Source organism: Zonotrichia leucophrys, chromosome 3 (assembly GCF_028769735.1).
Source record: "Zonotrichia leucophrys gambelii isolate GWCS_2022_RI chromosome 3, RI_Zleu_2.0, whole genome shotgun sequence".
NCBI classification, from domain to species: domain Eukaryota; kingdom Metazoa; phylum Chordata; class Aves; order Passeriformes; family Passerellidae; genus Zonotrichia; species Zonotrichia leucophrys.
In genome coordinates, this window is record NC_088172.1 from 50,720,167 (window position 1) to 50,741,635 (window position 21,469).

The 21,469-nt window shown below is 40.5% G+C and overlaps 1 protein-coding gene across 5 annotated transcripts in view; it reads left to right on the forward strand.

The window, feature by feature from the left end:
- MTHFD1L (methylenetetrahydrofolate dehydrogenase (NADP+ dependent) 1 like) overlaps positions 1–21,469 on the forward strand; it is a 144,734-nt gene that overhangs the window by 75,676 nt on the left and 47,589 nt on the right. For all 5 annotated transcript variants that reach the window (XM_064708145.1, XM_064708146.1, XM_064708150.1 and 2 more), the window contains 6 exons: positions 2,655–2,794; positions 4,482–4,523; positions 5,571–5,671; positions 6,071–6,248; positions 19,087–19,194; positions 20,604–20,756. In XM_064708145.1, the coding sequence (XP_064564215.1) occupies positions 2,655–2,794; positions 4,482–4,523; positions 5,571–5,671; positions 6,071–6,248; positions 19,087–19,194; positions 20,604–20,756 (722 nt within the window). The remainder of the gene's footprint in view (positions 1–2,654; positions 2,795–4,481; positions 4,524–5,570; positions 5,672–6,070; positions 6,249–19,086; positions 19,195–20,603; positions 20,757–21,469) is intronic.

Genomic DNA, 21,469 nt, shown 5'->3' on the forward strand with positions numbered 1-21,469 from the left:
GAAGTACAGCAAGCCACAGCTACTAAAGTAGATGTTTGTTGCCCAAAATTTATGTGAGTTCACCTGTAATTCTCTTCTGTTGACAAACTAGGTATGAGAAATTATTGTCAAAATAAATGTACCTGCGTACTACTTTGATTTTCTGTTGTTGCATGTAAAGTGATTAGCTCACCACGTACTACTTTCAATTTCTGTTGTTACATTTAAAGTGATTAGCTGGTTTATCTCATGATCATTAAGTGTAGAGTAGTTTGAAACTTCCCATTCCTAGTCTGTGTTTTTCATTGACGCTTTCATTTGAAAGCAGGAAACAATCCGAAAGTAATTCTATTAAGTGTTTCAGCACAAAGATTTTAAAATATAATAGCTTGGCATGTTATTCTGTCTTCTTAATATTCCTTGGAGGAAATAAAATGGAGTTGCAACTTTCATCCAGGCAGCTTTTCTACTACATCCTGTTTCCTTCCGCACTCTGGAGAAAGCACTGACGTCTGTCTCCCTTCCTCCACTTCCAATGAAAAAATCCCAGTCTCCATGTTGTAGCACTCATTCTGGTGAACTCTGACACAATATTTGGGTTCTTTAGGCAAAAGTGAATTTTATCCTCTGTATCAAAGGGAATATTGCAAAGAATATGGAATGTGCACAGCCCTGGCTGCCTGGACTGCCCAAAGGGTGACTTGCTGTGCGAGCAATTGCTGCGGAAGGCTGACATCTCTGCTTTTCTCCCACTGAAAGTCAGACTTGCAGTCCCCCCTTTCTCAGAGGAAAGCTGACCCTTGAAAAGGCTTGGCATGAAATAGATTAACTCCCTGGAAATTTTGTTTGGAAATGTTAGGAGACTGCTATGTATATGTGCTGGCAATCTCTGTAAGAGACAAATTATTTTCCCACCCTCTCAAGCACTTGGTAGTTTATCTGTTGTTTATATTAAAGATTGATCGTGGCTATATATTCCTAATTCAGGGTTCCCATTAATCACCCTATGCCACATAAGAGACTGGAGAAGAAGGATGAGGGTTACTGCAAAGCAGAAATGTGATCCCTGGCTCTGCTTTTAATGGGACTTATCCTGGCATTAGCTTTGCTCCTATGAATTACTGCATTTGTGTAAACATCTTTTTTTTTTTTTTTCCCATGTTTGGTGTGTCTGTTTTTCTCAGGGCTATTTAGAAAAAGATGATATAGTTATTACAGTGATTGAGGAGAATGTTAATCATGACACTTGCCATGTTACTATTTCAAGAGGTCCCTGCTCCCCCCCAGCAGGCCCTCCCCCTTGTTTGCTACTACTTGCTTCCTCTCCCAGCCCCAGCAGCCATTTCCTCCCTAGAGCAGATCCAGGCAATTGTTTCAGCCTGTGCAAACTGAAGAAGAGGTGGAACAGGACCAGTGGGGTTAGGACAAAGGCTGGGACTTCCTAAAGTGCATCGGCTGCCAACAGTGCGATGCATTCTGCCACAGCAACAGAGCAGATCTGTATGTCCTCCTCCTTGACCCTGCTGAAGGTTGCCAATTTTGAATGTTCAGTCACCATTTGTGGTCCCTTCCCCTCCTCACTATGAGAGTAAAACTGCTGTCAAGAGGGAAAGAGAAGGGAATTTATGAGTTTTTGCAAGTTCATTTGGGCTATGAGAACATATTACCAGCCCTGCATGGAGTCAGGTCCAGAAGCCTCTGGAGCAAGCTGTTTTCCTGCCCTGACTTGTCTGCCTGAAAGTCCCTTCACATCTTTAAGAAGTGTGCACTGAGCCCAGCTCTTAATTGTGTTCTGGTGGGAAATCGTTGCATCAGTAAATTTTCAGCCAACAGGAGATCTAATCCCTAATTTTTTTTATTTGCTCTGTGCTTGTCTTTGTCTAATATAAAGAAATTACTTGGATTTTAAAAGAAGCAATCAAAATAATTTCTATTTGACAAATCAGAACAAATTCACTCTCAAGAGACTGTTGTCCTTCAATACAGATTATCTTCTCTGTATTTGTGGGTCCACTAAACATACTTTGCCAAGTGTATCCTAATTCTGCACAGATTTTTCTCTTGAGTCATGTTACATTCATGTCTGACTTCTTCGGTGCAAAATCCCATTATCAAATTAGTTATTTAACATCATATCATATTCAACACTGACATGTGGCTGTAACTGCTGGTTTGTGTTTATAACTAAACATCCTCTCAATAAAAGCAAGAGTTCACCAGAAGTTCTGCAAACCTAGGAGAATTCAGGTCCATTAATGGTGATGAAGGCACATCTTTAGTGAAATCGAAGGAGGAGGAGTAATATAGGAAAGTCTTATATCTGACAATTTGGAATCATTTTACACATAATTGCACCAAAACAGTGATTTTAGAGGACTATGTATTTTTTTAAGTACTTTGATTCAAACTAATTTAGATTGCTTGGTTTTCCCCCTCATGGAACTACCTTTGATGGCATATTGTAGATATAAGAATAAGAGAATTTATTTCTGAGTTGAGAATTGGTTTTTAATCAGACTCAGTAATGTAAATAGACCTCTATTTAAAAGTTCATTCAAAACTGAGTACTGGTGTGTATTTAAGTGCACTGTATGCTGAAGTAGAAATATCCCCCAGTGTTTAACCAAAAGCATGTTTAATGTGTGGTTTTGTTTTGTTTTTTTAATGTTTAACAGTAACTGAAGCTGGCTTTGGTGCTGACATTGGGATGGAGAAATTCTTCAACATCAAATGCAGAGCGTCTGGCTTGGTTCCCAGTGTGGTTGTACTTGTTGCTACAGTGAGGGCTTTGAAGATGCATGGAGGTGGGCCAAATGTAAGTTTTTGTACCTTTCTTTCTTGGAAAAATCAAATTGTTGCTAATATTTGAAATAAGTAAAATACCTTGATTTAAGAAATATTTGGGGTAGTCTATTGGGCGGTATTTAGATAACCCTTCTGATATTCTTCATTGTATAGATGTTATCACTAAAGTTAATGCTGTGTTTAAAATTAAGCCACAAATGAAAGATGAGGGACAAAAGAGCTCTGAAGAAGTACTGTATCTTGCAGAGGAATGGAAAGTTGTACATTAAAAAAAAAGCAGTAAGAGATAGATATTCTTTTCCCTGCCTTTTGAAACAGCATTTGTAAGTGCACTGAAGTCGTCACAGGCTGGGAAATTTGACAGCCGAGGAGGAATGAGACAAGTTCAAGTTGCAGTATGTGAGTGGAAGTAGAGAACATTGTTAGTCAAGGTTTTGACATTTCTTTCATTTCAGTAATGGGTACTCCTTATGTCCTTTTATTTTGCTCAGATTAATTCCCTCAGGGATGCTGAGGTAACTGATGAAATTTTGCAAGTGTTTTCTGGGTGTACCAAGAGTCACCAGTGTATAATTTTTTGCTGTCTTAAGCCACAAAGAGATTTTAAAGATTACTGTTTGTAGAAATGCTCCCCGAATGTGCAGTCCCATCAGACTGTGCTAGCCAAGCAGAGAGACACTTAACTCCTAGGAGCACTTTCATCTGCCCAGCAGCACGCTGGAGAGTGATGCTGCCAGGGAAACAGTCACACTGGGGGAAAATACCAGAGCTGTTTCCACAGCCACAACATTTTAGAAGGCATGGTTTCCCTTACAACTAGTCTTCTCTAAAAGTTAAAGCTGAGCTACTCTTTTCAGTCTTTCAAGTTGATGTAATGATATAATTTTCTATCATTTTAGTATCATTTCTGATGCATGTTTTCTTTATTTTGAATTATATTTCTCCATCTCTATCAAAGCAAGTATAATTTCACATGTGTTATCACTCAATCTAGCAAAAATAGGACTTAAATATGTCTTAATAACTGTCTCTATTTCTGTCTCCCTTGTGTCCTTAGAAGTTTAAAGGTTTCATTTGTTTACAAATGTGATGCATTCATCACTGAGGCATGTAGAGTACCAGATACTTTTACTGGGAGGTTAACTATAAAAAGGACTAATGATAGAGACAAAAGTAAGTCTGGTGCCTGGGACTGACATTATGTGCCCCTTGGAGACTCAGCACAGTGTCCCAGTACCCCTGTGATGCACTTTGCATGTCTACCTTTGTGCTTTCCAACCAATTACTTGCATGCAGTTCCTTGCCATGGGCAGTAATTAAAGAACATCAAAGATGATGTTCTTCTGTGTTGCTGTTATTTCTTCAGCTGCTGGAAATTGCTGCCTATTGTCTTTGCACTGCTGGTGTGCTGTAACAACATGCAGAATGAGATCCAGCTGCCTCCCCTCGTAATCTTTTGCAGCTAATTGCTGAGGCACTACCTGTGTCCTGCTTCCCAAATACAATAGGAGGTGTTGCTATTGTTTGTGTGCAACTGGGAGTAAATCACAAGCTGCAGTCAGGCTGTGATGCTGTGAGCACTGGTATGGGTTAACTGGCAGTACAGAAAGGCAGCAAAATTGCACTTCAGACCCTTTAGGGTTATGGCAAGTATCAATCTGTGATGACTTTGCTTGTTTATTATTACCTGATCCCAGGTAACTGCTGGTGCCCCCTTGAAGAAAGAATACACAGAAGAGGTAAGAGGAACTGTTATAAAACTTCAAAGAGGGTTTTGTGTAAAGAAACAAAATAATGTGGTGTACAGAGAATCAGAACTTTTCCTTGCTCTGGCTGGACAGTGTGCAGCCTCAGGTTTGACAATAGCCTGCTCTAAAGCTGACATTCAGTGAACATCTCTAATGGGCATTGCCAACAACTGAAACCACCTCATCCTCCCTCATCCCCTTTGTGTTACCCCTCTTAGGTGTATGGTGTGAGTGACTGTGTGATGGATTGTAATAACTAACTGAAAAATAATCTTTTTTTAATAGTTTTTCCAGGGCCACTAAGTTTTCAGACTGATCAATGTACAGGCATTTATGGAAGCACAAGGGCAGCACGGTGTAGGGCTCAAGGACACTCCCAGAAATTAATGATAGCATAAACTGTTCATTATAAAACAAGGTTTATATGTTTATGCTTCACATTTGGGGTGGGATGTCACTCTTCAAACAAAGAGTGAATTCTGCTGGTTTGTTTTCTTTGTCACTTCACTCCAGACAAGTTCTGGTTTCTGCTTGTGTGAAGCTAAGGATATGTGCTTTGTTACAACTGAGACAAGGCCTACAAAGTGCGAGGTAAAAGAGTAAATAAGGAAATCTAGCAATGTGCTTGGGGTAGTCTATGTGTGTGCATACATGAACTCTGCACCTGACACATCTGTATATCCAACCCCACCCCGCTACTGCAGCCTGTTTGTAAACTTTGCAAACAGCAAAATCCCTTTCACAATAATGACAAGCAGCCACTCATCAGCTGCACCATCTTCCTGTGTCTCAGAAGAGAGCAATGGGTTCATGTACAAATTTTGGACACTGCTTAGTTACTTAAATATGTCTGATGCTTATTAATTGGAATGAGAATTAATAAGTGCCAGAATACTTTTGTCTGGAAGAATTTCACTTGCCTGCAACATAAACAATGCTGATCATTGTTTATGTTCACTTAAATTTATGGAAATTTCTTTGGCTGGAGAAGACTTTATGTATCTTACCATTTCCATTAATTTTCATTTAATTGCACAGAACCTCCAGCTGGTAGCTGATGGCTGCTGTAATCTACAGAAACAGATTCAAATTACTCAGCTCTTTGGAGTTCCTGTTGTGGTTGCTCTGAACGTCTTCAAGTAAGTCTGTTCTTTCATTACTCTTGTTCAAATTCCTCACTTTTCATGGTTTTTAAATTATTCAATTTGGCATGAACAAAGACGCTATTAAAGAATTTCCTTTTTTCATCATGAATATAACGATATTTAAGTTTTTAGCTTGTTCCTAATGTTATATACCAAAAAAGTATATACTATTACAGAGCTGATAATCTTCCATGTTAATTAGCTATAACAATTACAAAATTTTCTTGAAACATGTAAATGCATATGCTGTACATAAATGCATTATGCATGTGGCACAATTTCTATATATACATCTACTTTACCACTGCTGGTGGTAAAATAAGGCTAAGTTTGTAAGGTTGTAACAGAGAACTAATTAAACAAACTAATGAGACAGGACTGTTTGATTGGCAGAACTGACTCTCCAGCTGAGATTGATCTGGTGTGTAAGATTGCAAAGGAGTCTGGAGCATTTGATGCTGTACCCTGCCATCACTGGTCGGCTGGTGGTAAAGGAGCAGTAAAATTAGCTCAAGCTGTGGAAAAGGCAGCCAATCAAAAAAACAGTTTCAAATATCTCTACAGCTTGGAGGTAAGCTTTCTTTCTTTTTTTTTTTTTTTTTAATGAATGCATTCTGCATCAGAGTTGGATTTAAACAAGAAGGACATTGAGAACATTGAAACAAAGTTATCCAAAATACTTGGAAAGAAACTTGCTTTGGTTTAAAATCATAAAAGCTGGAGAGAACAAGCAATCTGTGGCTTGTCTAATCAGGGAGCAGGATACTTACTGGTAATGATTGTTAGTGCATTGAATGACACTGATCTGATACTTTCATGTATCATATTTTAACATAAAGGTATGTATGTTTAACATAAAGGTTTAACATAAAGGTATGTTTAACATGAAGGTATGTATGCAGATGGAACGCTCACTGATTAATTTGGGAGACTTCTCCAAAGATGCCACAGTGACAGTATTTGTCCTGTTGGTCAGATAACAGGAGATGTAGTTGCTGTCCCACAGTCACAGGTATTGCACCAGGTTGTGGCTTTCTGAAGCATTCACTGTCTGCATGAGAAGGATGTGACAGGGAGCACATCCATGCTCATCCCACACATCTGCCCAGGTCAGCACAGAGAAGAGGCACTGCCCTTACCTGCCCTTTCTGCACAGCCAGCTCTCAGGTGCACACAGAGCCCACGTGACCCAGTCCTGTTCCTTCTCTCCCATGATCAGATTGGAGTCTGCCAGTGCAATATGGTGCACACAACACACGGGTCGCTGCTGCTGCTGGCCCCAGGCCCTCAGTCTATGCAGGAGCAGCCCCCAGGGCTTCTGTCCTGCTCCAGCTGATGGCACCAGAGTCCACAAGCCCCTGAGGACTGCAGCTCACTACAGCTGCTGGGCACAGCCCTTTCCTCGCACTCTCTGTCCTCATAGTGCAGAGCAGAGAGCACACCCACACAAAAGGCAGTCAGAAACCAGATTTAATGTTAATAGAGAGGTCCTCAAGCACACAGCTCAGTTAGTCAGACTACTGACCAGACACCTTTACACACAACTGACCCCTTCTTCTTCTATTCTCTCATGTTCTTTCCACGCTTACACCTTTTCAATCCACCTTGATTGCTCCCTTTTCCCATCTTTGCTCCTTCCACTAAACAATCTTTACACATTCCCACTATCCTCTTTGAAAATTGCATCATAAGGTTCACACAGTCCCAAAATCTGCTTTTTCATACATCCTATAGAGTCCTATGCTGCTGTACACAATTACTTCCTTTCATTTGCAAAGGTTTTTGATCAGAGAGGTTCCCTATTGACCCATCTTGGTGCATTTCACACCAAGGACAATGGTCTCATCCTCCCCTTGGGTTGGCATAGGAAACAGGCTCAGGGTGCTCTAATTTTCACTGATTAGGTTTTTCCAGTGATTACGTTACAGAGGGTTCCTCCACCTATCATTGTTGCTCTGATCCTTGCTGGGGCTTCAGGGCTAATTTGCTTAGCCCTTAGATAACCTAACAAAGGACAGTGTGGTCCAAGTTTCAGTCCTATGGCTGCCAGAGTTAGAGACTCTTTTTCCATGCCTTGGAGACTGTTATTGCAGTTGTCTGCAAGGTAACATCCCAGCATTGTGAGCTGTCAAGGGGAGCTTGGACCCCTGGCAGCACTGGAGGTGCTGGGGTACCCTGTGCTGGCAGAGCATTTGGATGCACATATTGCCAAGGAGGTTATACAAATGATTTCCCAGGGCCTTCCTGGCTATCCAAATGTGGGTGGGTTTAAATCTGAGCAGCCAAACAGACTTCTCTGGCTCCAAGGAAGCCCTTGTCAAGTTTCAGATCCTGTGCCCATGCTACTTAAGTTTCTTTAGAAAATGTTCAAATGCTATTTTTTTACAACAGAACCTTAGCTTCATTCTTTTAAATGGCTGGAAGTTCCTGTTTTGATTCTTCTCTCCAGAAAAAAGTTCAGCCTGAGGTAGATATGCCCTATGGTCATCTTAAGTTCTCTCTTCTCCTTGATATGCACCCTGTATCTGTTGCACCCATTCTGTTTTTTCTTTCCACCTCCCCTGCTGTTTCACAAAGTGTCAGTAATCCAGCCAACCCATATCAGTATTAACCCCTGCCCTGACAGAATAGATGGAAATGAGTTGGATGGAATATTTTGTGCATAATAATAAAAGATGGAATATTTGTGCTGCAGTATGTATTCAAGGCATTTTGCCCATGCAGCAGTTTTACAGCTGAAAAATGGACAATGTATATGCCTTTCTAAGTTTGTCTCTACTGAGATGCTCTGAAAACTGAGGCTGTCATCTAATGGGGCTTGTGTAATAAAATGGGGAAAAAATTCTTTGAGAAATACATGCTACAGTTTTCCTCACTGGACACTTGTGTTAGAGGGATCGTGCATTAACCTTTGCCAAGGCTCATACCAAAGCCCTGGTGTTACTATCCACTGTGTAGCTTACAATCTGGTGGTACAAGTGAGTAAAAAGGATTGGTAGGGGTGGACTCTGCCTATAAAGAAAATCAGATTGATTTTCACTTTAATGTCTTTCCCAGACACGTCGTTTCGTGCTGTGTTGCATAAGCAGCATGAGCACAAAGGGAATGAATCACGTCTTTAAATCAACTTAGTATCCTGTAACTTCACACAAGTACTCTAAGCCTCAAAAATACATTGAAGGGATTTTATAAAAACATATAAAGATTTTTAAATACTGTAAAATAGTACATTCAGGCCAACAAAAACAGTGAAGTGTAAAGTTCAGGCTTCTGTTTCATCCTTAGTGTGCAAAGGATGGGGACTGAAGCAGCTGGAAGTAGGAGAGTGAAACAGCAATGCTGCCACTTTTACAGTATGTAGGTCAATTGGTTACTAGGCTCACAGAGAAGTGAAGGAAAGCCACCTCTTCCAAATAAGCCTGCCCTGATTTTTTTTTTTTTTTGGTTGTTGTAGCAAATTTGAGGTGTGGTTTCTGCTGTGCAAAGGGGTAAAATTAAGAAATTTAAGGAAGATAGGAAGCAGTAAAATAGGATTCAGACAGATTATTTCCCCCCTCATTGTGCCTAAAGGGAGTGTAAGTGAAAGGACATAGTTCCATCCCTTATCTGATTGTCAGACTTGTCCAGTTACTTGAATAATATTAAGTCCTGATTGCCTCAAGTTCCACAGGATTTAATGTGGTTGTGGGGTTTTTTCTGTTTTCTTTCCCTTTTGGAAGGTCAAAGAGGGGAAATACCCTGCTTAAAACCACTACCACTTCATTCATATATCTGTCTGTCTTCATGAGAGTGCTCTGCTGTTCCCTTTACTCCACATCTCCATTCCATCCTGTCATGTCTATGCACCTTGTTTTTCTGTTGGAAAACTTAATCAGAATTTGCTTCCAGAACTAGTTATAATTAGAAAAATTTCCAACAGCACAGACCACTGTAGCTGTACCAGGTTCATTCAATATTCTGATCTTTTGTTAGAAAGCAACACTCAGGGTATTTTAAAAAAAGCTTCAAACCCTTATATGTAAAACTGATTTATAACCTTTCTAGTCTGAACAAACTTTGCAGTAAACTATCTTATTAGTGTGCAGTCAGACATGTACTTAGAGGATAGCCCATGTCAAGTGGGCTCTCTTTGTTTCATTTTTTTTCCAAATGCATTAATCTCTCTAGTACTTTATGTAATTTCCAAATATGTCTTTGAAAACAAAAGCTTCTTTGAAGGATGTTTACAAATACATGTTTACAATATGTATAGTGTGAGAAGAAAGAAGACTAGAAGTATAGACTAGCAGAAAGTATTTTCTAGATCTGTCAAATGCTGGGAGTTAAAAGTTGAGAATCAGATGTTTTTTTCTGAAGTATCTTTATACGTTTATACCATCTTGTCCAGTGAAACCTGAGCATGTGCCAAATGAACAATTTCAGACATTGGACACGGCACAGTTGTGTGAGTTCAGGATTCAGGCTCTGCTCCTGTTCAGTATCATAGCAAGCCAGTCTAATTAGAAGACTGTGCTCATTTTATTCCTTGAGGCATCTAATTTGGTCTCTTTACATTTCCTTGGGTGTCATTCCATGACATACCCTTCTATACTCCCTCTTTTAGATGGCTTTTTGGGTTCTCTGTATTTGTTTCTCTAAGCAGGTAATATTTTTTTCCTAGTGGCTGCTACTTGTAGTTTGACAATTTTTTAGTCTTGATTATAGCAAGGATTTGTTTGACATTTGGTGTGAGATGAACAAATATTTTTGGGGGTTTCAAATGAGAACAGAATATCTTACATGTGGTTTGGGGAGTGCCTATGTGTGGCAGTCATTTCATGGATCAAATACAAGACATGACCTGTGACAAGTAAATCCTGCACCATCTCCACTGTAAAAGTGTAAGAAAAGGACAGAAACAGAGTACCCTGGAATGCTTACAGTGTTAGGAATTGCACAGGTCGGGGGGATTGGTTCAGGAGCAACAAGGATTTTTCATATCATAGACTTCAGAGTTTATAACATAGGTTAAAATATTATTGGCAGTAATTGAAGTAAATACTACAGTATTGGGTGGTTTTAGTATGGATTTTTTGCCCCCTCTGCACAATAATCTCTATTAAGTTACCGTTGAGTTGGTTTCTTGCAGTGTGTTTCTCTTCAGTGTTTGAAGGATGGGTTTGTTTAAAAGGCCTCCTGAACTCTTTGTGAAATCATCTGTGGCGGTTTATTTTAATATATATTCTTGCTACATATGGAAAATATCAAAATATCAATCCTCTTATCACTGTTGACTTCCCTTCTGGGCTCAGTTTTCTTGAAGTATGGGTCTTTAAGTTGCAGCAGAAAGCTATTACTCAAAATAAAGTTGACTGAACCATTAAAAGTGAGTTTAGATAAGTAGGGGGAGGAAAGGAGAGGATGGAAATGCATCCCGTTCCCAAATTTCTCTGGCTCCAGTGCCTGTTCTTGATCAGGAGAAGGGGGAAGCTGTGTTCCTCACTAATGCACGCCTGCTGAGTGACCTGCCTTCTCTCTCCTGGCTCCTCTCTTCTGCTGGGGTGAGCTCTCCCTTGCCTTAGAGCAGCCCTCCTCAGCCTGGGATGGGAACCATAGGTCTGAGGAAGGTTTTTAAGGGACACATTGCCCCTTCCTGCTAGCAGCTGGAGTGGAGTGGGCACTGGGGGATGGAAGAAAGGAGAAGGACAGGCATTTGGCATGAGGCAGGATCAGCACATCTGGCTGCTCAGTGAGTTAGCACCATCCCCTTCAAAAATGACATGGTAACCTGACAAATATTATTGAAGAGCCTCAAATAACCAGATTTATGCTGCACTGCAAAACTAAATTGGAGACTCTAAAGGTCACAAATGGGAGGGAAGAGAAGGGGTTGTTCCAGCCTTCCAAATTTGTCAGATGACAACCTTTTTTGACAGTGCTATGCCTTTAGGTAATATCATGACAAATGAAAATATTTCCTGGTTATACAGTGAAAGTTGATTGCACAAATATTTTGGCAGAGTGCAGTGCATTGCCTGGCCAGCCTGCAGGACAAAGGAGAACTTTCTCAGCTTGGGACCATCACTGGGAGCAAGGTTGAGTAGCAGCACTTCTCAGAGAGGCATTCAAGCAGTTAGCAGCCTCAGCCCTGGTGTTTTTCTTCCCCTGCTGGGAGCATAATAATAGTTTGGCAAATCTGGAGCATCTGAGTCTGGAGTTTTGTTTGCCCCTGCCTCTGTTTTGCTGTGGCAGTGTGGTGTGAGCTGTCACTTATCTCATTCCCTGCGTCTTTGCTTCAGCTGTCACAGACAATGGGTCACTCAGAGGGGTCTAAGGGTAGCACCGAAACAGAGAAAACTCTGCCAGCAGCTGTTCTCTGTGCATTATTTTCTCTTCCATCCATGATCTCCCAAAGCAAGAATGAGCTGTGGGTGAGGGAGGAGGAGGAGCCCCTCAGTGCAGGACAAGGCTCCTTGGCGCATGTACTGCAAGAGGACAAACAGCTCAAAGAAGAAGGCACAGTCAGAAAGGTTCATGTGGTCTGTGTTTGAGGATACCAACCTCCAGGGGAATATCCCAAGGCAGAGTGTTTCTTATTGTTTGTAAACAGGAGTATTTTCTGTTTCCTCCACTAATACCACAGAGTTGCTAAGCCATGAAACCCATCCATTGTGCATCTGCTGTCACAGCAGCCCAGCAGACCTCTGCTCATTTGTCCAGGAAGCAAATAGCTTCTGTGTTGTTCTCTGTACAGCACAGAGTTCAGTCATGTGTGCACCTAATGGAAAGTCCTTAGGTACTGCTGGGGTGGGAATAAATGAAATGGTCCTTACTGAAGCTTTTCCTAATAATTGATGGCAATCATTTCTCATTCTGAAAAGCAGGCTGTGCTGCCTTGCACTGTATGCTGGGCTTTAAACTATTTCCCCCCTCCCCTCTACTGCCAGTAAGACATCTAGCGATGAAGCCACATTAAAGAGGAATTCCATAGGTCTGTACCACCCACTCCTCCCACTCCCATCAAAGAGATTTCTGTGGAGTCTGGACACTTGTTTCACTGAATTGGGTGTTCTAGGGTTGGAAGCTATCTTTCTGCCACTCCATGTCTTTATTAGTGGATGTAGGCTCTTAACAGCCCTGTACTTTCATGTTTGTTTTCATTATTTCCCTATTCTTTGCTTAGAACAATTTTCTTACGCACAGCTGGGATTTCAAAGTTGGGGAAATGGAAAATAAATCTCTAAGGCCACAGGCTTAGGTGTTGATTCACAAACTGTTTAGCTTGACTGAAAATGCTTTTCCACTAATTAAAAAAACCAACTCTTGTCCTCTGCCAGCAAAGGAAGAGGAGTGCTAAAGACTTGGAAATCCTTTTGTCAGCCACAGATCTTCTGGAACCAGAATATACAGATACTTTAATAAATGTGTTTTTATTTTATCCAAGGGAAAAGCTAGAAGTAGGAGTTTGAATGTGCAGAGTCAGCTATTGTTTTAGCATTGCACTCTGTCACCCCACACAGCACCTTCAGCCATACTCCCATCATGTTTTCATTTGGCAGCCTTCCCAAGAAGAGGAATGAGTGATGTCTGCATGCTGTTTCACTTAGCCAACCAGTGATTCTTCTTTATTGCTTTCAGTGAATGTGTAAGTTTAAAAAAAAAAGTGCCACTGCCTTGCATTTCAAATTATATTAAGAATTTCTGCTAAAACACAAACAGCTTAGTAACAGTGAGCCCAGAGGTTCTCACCTTATAATTAAACTGGTGATGTCATAATTTAAAATAAGCATTGAAGCTAAAGTGAATGTTTGAGGTACTTGAAGTATTAAATGTGTAAGTTACAAGTAAATAGTGCTTTTGTATATTCTCTGCTTAAATGCACGTTTTTTCAACAGAATCATAGTTTTGTTGGAGAATAAAGTAGTTTCAAGTACTGATGTTGAAAAAATGTGAAGGGATCCTGCCAGACAGTGCTGCACTAAAGGGAATTAACTTATGGTATACTCAATTTAAACTAGACCAGGGTTTCTCTTGGAAGTGGGACTTACCTGCAACCTAGTGGGATGTAGTATGACTAGGGACTCACTACTGTTGTCTCTGGCTTTACAGAGATGTGTTCTATTGGTGAGGAAGTCAGGAGGATGTTTAAAAGCAGAAGAAATTAAGGAGGAAGGGAATAGGGGTGGTTTTCAGCAGTCTCAGGGATTGGCTGTGGGGAGTTAAAAAGATTAACTCCTTTCTCCAGTAGGAGAAGAGCTTAAAAAGTCAGGTGTCCAAATTAGGATGCAAAAATGGAAATCTTGAGCATAATCTCAGACCAGATGCCTGGTAATATGCATGCTTTGTTTCACTTCATACTGACTTTTGGCAGGGAGACTGATTTCAGGAATCCCAGCCAAGGTGTGTGTCCCTGCCCCAGGTCGCTTTCTCTGCTGGTACCTTTCATGCTCAGATTTGAACAGTTTGAGCAATTCTTCCTGCTTCAGACGGGCTTTGCCTTTATGATAAGGTGGATGTGTGAACTGATATGGGGTTGCAATAGGGTTTTTTCCCTGGGCTATGTTTTGGCCTGGCATGTGCAGCTGCACAAACAGCAGTGCTGCCTGGGTTGCACTGGCACTTGGGTGAGTGTGAGCAGCAGAGGAAACAAGGGTGAAAGGAAGATCTATTGTAGCTGGTCTGCTGTCCATGGAAATCCTTATCAAGCCCTACATGAAAAACAGAAAATCTGAAGTCAGATGTTAGAAGTGAAGGAAGAGATGAAGGAAATGTGAGAAAAGGTTAGCAGAAATTAAGCACTAATAAATTATCTTTTAGTAAAACATTGCTGTCAATAGTAAGGGAAGAAAGAAGATTTTGTAATAAGCAGCACCACTTGGCACTAATATCATGTGTTGCAAGTGAGATGAACTGGAAGTGGCAGTATGGCTGGATGATAACACTGGTATGATTCAGTTTAGATAATCAAAACACTCCTGGGAATGACAGGCTCTCACCTTTATCAGTGCTGATTTCATGGTTTAATTATTCTCTATCAAGTAATGAAATGTACAGCTACATAGATGCTGTTTTTGTGAAAGTAGTTTGTGCTTTAGCACTTGTTGTGCTTTAGCCTAGGAGATAATCTCATTTATGGTGTGGGTGCTTGGCAGCCTCAGCAAGCCTGTGTGTTTGTGCTTGCCTGAAAAGCAGCATGTGGCTTTGGTAGCTCTAAATGTGTGAGATTTCAGAAGTGAACATTCTCTCTGGCAGGAGTGGCAAGATTGGTTGTTTCTGAGAGACTCCTAATGAATTGTCTGCAGATATTTGTATTGTGTGGCCCTGAAGCATCCTCTTATATTCAATGTAAATTTGCATAAGTATTTTATGACATCATTTTCTCAGGAAGCTGAAATTGAATTTGGAATGAATTCTCTGAAGCTGCCATAATTCCTTCAGCTGTAGCACTGATAGGTAGTTGCATATCTATAAAAGTCAGGTTCTGTCCAAATCTATAGTGACTATTGTCTATCTGTCACCTCATCTTCACCTAAATGTACTTAGTTGTGCAACAGTCACAACTTTACGTAAGGGAACTGAGAAGAGGGACAGATTTTATTGCTGAACATAAATCTTTCATGCTTTTGACACCCTGGACATCTTACAGATTTCCTTCTCACCCTAGCTCTCCAGGTGGCAGAGGTGCTGCGAAATCAAGTTGTTGTTGATATGGGTGCATCAACACTCCCCATTTAGAATTTTAATCCTCCTTTCCTTAAGACTCTCCTGGTGATGGCCTGCAAGTGGTTGCATCAGCACAGCTAAGGGTGCAGCACTGGAGTTTGCTAGTGGGAATGAACAACCAGTTCAGGAAATTCCTAAGGCCATTGTAAAAAATTCTCAGGCAAAACAAGAAGTGAGAGATGGTGTCCTGCTCCTGGCCTGGACAGGGTTAATTTTTGCAGCAGTTGGAAGGGGGCAGACCAGGAGGTTATTCTATGCAATCTCACATCATGGGGGGAAGGGAAAAGGAGTTGCTTCCTGGGAGAAGGAATTCCTGGAGGGTGTTGGTGGGGACACTGAAATGGAGAGTATCACTCCCAAATCACAGCAGATGTGAAATTACTCTTTTTTAAAGTATCTGAAATATGTGGTTTCTGCTGGCAGACATTTGACCAAAGTATATAAGGTACAAACAGGTAGTTCACATGATTTTTTTTTTCTAGATAAGTCTGGTATCAACTGGAGCAAAAATCCAGCATAAAATCCCCTAATGATTTAGTTACTTGTGCAATAGGAGTTTAATTTTTCAGCCCCCTTCTCCATGTGAATTAGCATTGTTGCTGCATATGGTGGATGTCTTTGCGCATCAGTGAGACTATTTTGATAGTGAAGTGCTGAATAATCAACAGTTTTGTTGAAAACCTAAAGCTAAACAAGTGTCTTGTAAATCCAGACTTCTGCTATGTAAAATGCCTCTTGAACAAGTAGAACTTCTTTTCTGTTAAAATACCATTATGGCACTTTCAAGCAAAATTAATTTTTATTTCCTGTGTAAAGCATTGGTGGTTTTTTAGTTTGGAAAACACTTCTTTAAATTAAAATGAAGTTTCCTAGCAGTATTATTTGATAACTGAAACACAGGAAACTTTTTAGCTTGAAATGCCCTGATACACTGTGATTCTAAATAGATAATGCTTTAAAAATCACAATAAATACTAGGAAACAGGTGGATCCTTAGCATGGTGTAGTGTACTCCTTTCCCTACTCCTGAAACTTCAGGAAGGAAGCATAGCTGAGAGTGTGCATGTGCATGGGCTGTGTTGATGTCCATTCCATAGCACATCTGTGCCTTCCTGCTGGTTTCTGTCTGAATTTGGCTCAGCCAAGACTCATCTTGCCTCTGCTGAGGTTAAATAGGCTCAGACTCTCCTCTGACACCATGCACACATTGCCTCACCTGTCTGTGTGAGCATGCCTGGCAAGAACAGGACAGGCTCAGGAAACCACTTTATTTTGCTATTCACACTCCCACAACTCCTTCCTCAGTGGTGATTCTTCTGAGGTTACATTTGCAAAGTTTGAGGTGTGGGTACTGACCCAAAAAGTATCTGAAATTCTGGTTAAAGAAAAAACAAGCCAGGAAAAAAGCCACAAACCATAAATCCACAGGGATATGCTTTGACTGTCCAGCCCAGACTCAGCCATGCAACACACTGCACATATCCCAGGAGAGGCAAAGTGCCACCACTGTCATTAAAGCATTCTCCTCTGATATTATCCAGAACCCTGCTGGGTTTCTTTTGGAAAATACAGCTGTGGTCATTGGAAGGGGGCTGAAGGCGCAGTAGTTACACTGCTGTCAAATTAGTTTGAAATGTTTTGACACAAATGCAAGTTGAATCTAAATGTCCATCTCCATCTCAGTGAATTTACTGAGGTTTAAGCAGAAAGCTGTTCGTTTCCATGTTGGCCTGCTGACAACAGGGAATGGAATTCATTTTGCCTTTCCATTTGCCATTGCTGTTAGTCCTTTACTGCAAGCAAACAGCACCCAGAAGGCAAATTAACAGACATGTTTTGCATTTCTCCCACTGTGTTGAAAACTGCCATGGATATGAACGTACTTAATAATCACGCTGAGACAAATTTCATCTCGTGATGGCTGTCCATGACACTAAGTATTCCATTCAGCTTGCTGCTGCCAGGAATTATACCCAGGATATTTGCAATGTGCTATATCTAGTCCTGATTAGATTTTCCTGCACTGCTTGGATTCCTGTAAAAAGCCTGTTGTTGGGAATGTGACATTATTCCACCCAATTAAGGTGCAGTAATTGTATCGTGAGGATGTTCAGAAAGTGCCTTGTGAAGCTTCTTTAAACCTGTCTTTGTAATTTCAGATCTGAGGGGGAATTTTATCTGAGCCTTAGTAGCTTTTAACTGCCTTACATTTAAGGTACTTGGAAGTCTGGAGAGATTCTTTTCTTGTGATAACTCTGTTACTGAAGTTCTTTATTAATGTAAGCTTTAATTTTTCTAAAATTTAAGCGTAAATACAAAGAAGATTGGCCTGACACAAACCTTTCAACTGATGTATCTTTGCAGAAAAAGAACTACTTCCAGACAGGTATTGCAAAAATGTGGTTAACTACGGAACTTCCTATAAATGCATCAGATAGGGTTCATTATTCACAAATTAATTAATTTCTTGCCTTTGTTGGAATAAAATTATACACTTCTATTTTGTGTCCTGGTGCTTTTTGTATTGCTTTTTGGATTGTACTTGTATTACCAAGTCTTCTTCCGCAAGTGAATATCTCCCTAGACTTTGTTTCGCACTTATTCCACGGGTGTTGTTAATTAAATATTCTACAAGTTACTGATGAGATATGCCCTTTAATATTGCACGCATCTCTGGCCATCTACCGTGAGCACAGAATTATCTGAACTCGTGGTAAGATGCCTCCTCCATCATCCTGTTCCTATTGAAAGAAGTCAGAGAATGGCTTGTTTAAAATAGGCCAGAGGAGTCACAATTGCTGTCTCATGGGCCATTAAAAACAAAAGGAAAGAGAACAAGGAAATAGGAAAGAGTTGTTTACTCTAAATACACAAAAATGATGGCACAAAATGTAAATGCCTGATCTGACCACAAAAACCTGTTTCTTGAAAATATGTTAAGGGTTTTGTAACAGATTGAATGTGAGAGTCTGCCTCTGCCTTCAAATAGAAGCTGTGAAGGCAGAACTTGTTAAGTTTGAGCTGAATAACATGATGTGAATACTCTTGGAGACTGGGATTTAACTTAGTGACTTGGGGTTTCAAAATGAATTCTAGAATTCTTTCATATTATTTTTTTAAGTGTCCAAAGTGCTTTACAATATCAAAGCTACAATTAAAAATATGCATGTTACAAAGGATAGGAGGTAAGAATAATAATAATGAAAGAAAATCGCAGTCAAAGGAGCAGTGATCAGGAACTTTCTGCTACAATTCCTGTCTTGTCAGGGGAACCTTCCCTGAGTGCCTCCTACCTTGCTTTGTCTACTCATGTAGGTTGTCTTTATTCTGAAATGAAACTTCCTTGTCTAGTGATCCCTGCCAACCCAGTGGAGATTGAGGTGTAGGTTATCTCTTCACTCTCATAACTAGATGGCAGTAATTTTCTCCCCTCACTTCAGGTGAGCATTAGCTCACGTTGTCTCCTCTGTAATGCACAAATTGTGCAGCTTCCAAATGATGGAGTAGCTGAAATCACAGCTGTTAGTTCATGTACCTGTGGCTGTGTATCATATCCATCACCACTGCTCCTTACTTGGTCTCTTGCTTCAGCAAGCCTGTTTAACAGGGATGAATCTAAATGAGAGATTCAGAGACCTCACTCAGCAAACAAATCCTAGTTTCTCTTGGACAACGTTCATCCTTGTGTTGTTTCCTTATCTCTGCAGCTTCCTATTGTTGAAAAAATAAGGATCATTGCTCAGAAGGTGTATGGAGCTCAGGATATCGAGTTGTCTCCTGCTGCCCAGTCTCAAGTTGATCGTTACACCCAGCAGGTAAGAGCACCAGGGAATTGTGCTGGATGTGAGTCTTGGGAAACCTCAGGGTGTAAATGTTCTCAGACTGGAGTGTTAAGCAAGCTTTACTGAAAGGCATGAGCTTACCCATGGTTGTGAACTGTGGAGGTCAGTATGAGTTGGTTTAGGTGTGGTAGGACAGAATGGTTTTAACCATGAGGGCAATCTCCTGTGAGATATGAATGGAGTTCAGAATACTTCTGAGATTGTCCATGAAACTGTACTTTCTGTGCAGTTTGAGTTACTCTCCTTAACCTGACAACTGCGGATCTGCAAAAGTTGCTGCTAGCAAATGTAACCAATTTTAGCATAAGAGTGTTCATTTGTACCTGCAAAAAAGAGTTTGCAAGCACAGTAAGACCTGTGCACAGCTATACACATTGATAACAAAGGTCCCAATATTTGTAAAATCTTTTGATTTCTTTCTGTTCCTATTCGTAACTCCTACTTTCAAGGAGTTACAAATAGTAGAACATGAAATACATCGCCTATCCTAAAGCGTGTGAGAGCATGTTACAGTTTAAAAAGTTTTGAGACCATGTGGAGAGGTGAATGTGTTTATTGTAGTGGAATGGCTTCTGGACATAAATGTGGCTGGAGCCTTTCTGTCAGAAAATAGAAACAATATGCCCAGGAAAAATTCCTGAGTAAACTTCAGCAGCGTGGTCAGACGAGCAGAAGTCCTTGGTCAGACAGGTGGACAGCCATCTTCCCTAAAATGCAAACTTCCTGAGAATTAATTTGATTTTTCTAAATGGAAAAGAAGGTTACTGAGTTTACTGGAAGCTAAATAATCCATGCCCTTTTTTTTCCTGCTGTGATTCTCCAATCCATTTTTTAGTCTAAGTGTTAGTATATTAGGAAATATTCTCACAATGACATTTAAAGAGTTGTCAGCACTGGGCTGCAGAGACAATTCCCTGAAGTGCCACCTCTCCTCCTGGCCCTGTTTGTAAAAGAATTGAACAGAAGAGTGGAAGGTGCCTGACTCAAGATTAATCAATAACTTGGAGATAAATGATGGGCAGGGGGAGCTACTGAGGCACTTTTCCTGATTTTCTCCCACGTTTTCAGTAATTAGCACTCTGACATTAGTGAAGGGGGTGCCATCACCTCATGCAAGTTTTGTCTTGTTTAAAAACAAAGAAAAGGAAAGCATCATGAGCACCATCTGTGTTTACGCCCAGGAAGACATTGAAACCCTTAGAAAATTTTGGACCCTGAGTCCTGGTCTCGGGTTGCTAACTGGATCATTAGAGCCCGAAGAGAACTGCTGTACGAGAGGTTTCTAGAAGATACTGATAACAAAACAAAAACATAATATGCCTTTACTCTGATTTTAAAAACATTTTTCTTTTCTTTTCCCTTTTTTTTTTTTTTTTTGTTAGGGATTTGGAAATCTTCCCATTTGCATGGCAAAAACTCACCTATCCCTCTCCCATCAGCCTGAGAGGAAGGGTGTTCCCACTGGTTTCATTTTGCCGATCAGCGATGTGCGGGCCAGCATTGGAGCTGGATTCATCTACCCTCTGGTAGGAACGGTGAGTGCAAAGCGTTCCACTCATTAACTCCCCTTTCACCCAGCTTGACAGGGAAGTGCATTTCCTGTTTGCCTCTAAAAATAATGTGTAGAACCATGTGAGTTCTTGCTTTTGTGTGATAAACTTATCCTCAAACCTTATGGAGCTCTGCGTTGATAGGAAACGATAATCAAGAAAATGCAATGTCATATAAGAGCTTTGACTGTCGGGTCTGAGAGAGTGGCTCTTGACGTTGCTTCTGTTGCTGTTGTTTTTAGGTTAGTCTAGGGTGTTTAGGCACCCTAATGCCACAGAAAAATGAATTTACTTGTCATTGTCTTTTCTTATTCAAGTTTCAGCCTGTAAATAACTAGTTAGATATTATTCTAAATTTAAAATCTTTTCTCTATCATTACAAACCATTTCAATGCATTTAGATTAAAGGAATTTTGTTGGGGAATAGAGTATGCTTAAAAGAATTGCTCTTCAGCTGATGAGCCTGATTTGCTCCCAGTCTTTGTGAACATCACTAGTGGTGCTGTCAAAGTAAGTTATGGTGGGAAGGGGTAGATTTTTAACTGCAGAAGTAATAGCACATTCCTTCTCCTTTATTAGAGATTTAAACAATGAGGTGCTAAAAAGAGACAATCATCATCCTTTCTTCCTATCCATCCTTACAAGTACAGACTGAGATTAGGAAGCTCCTGATATTTCTTACCTTGCAGGCCTTATGG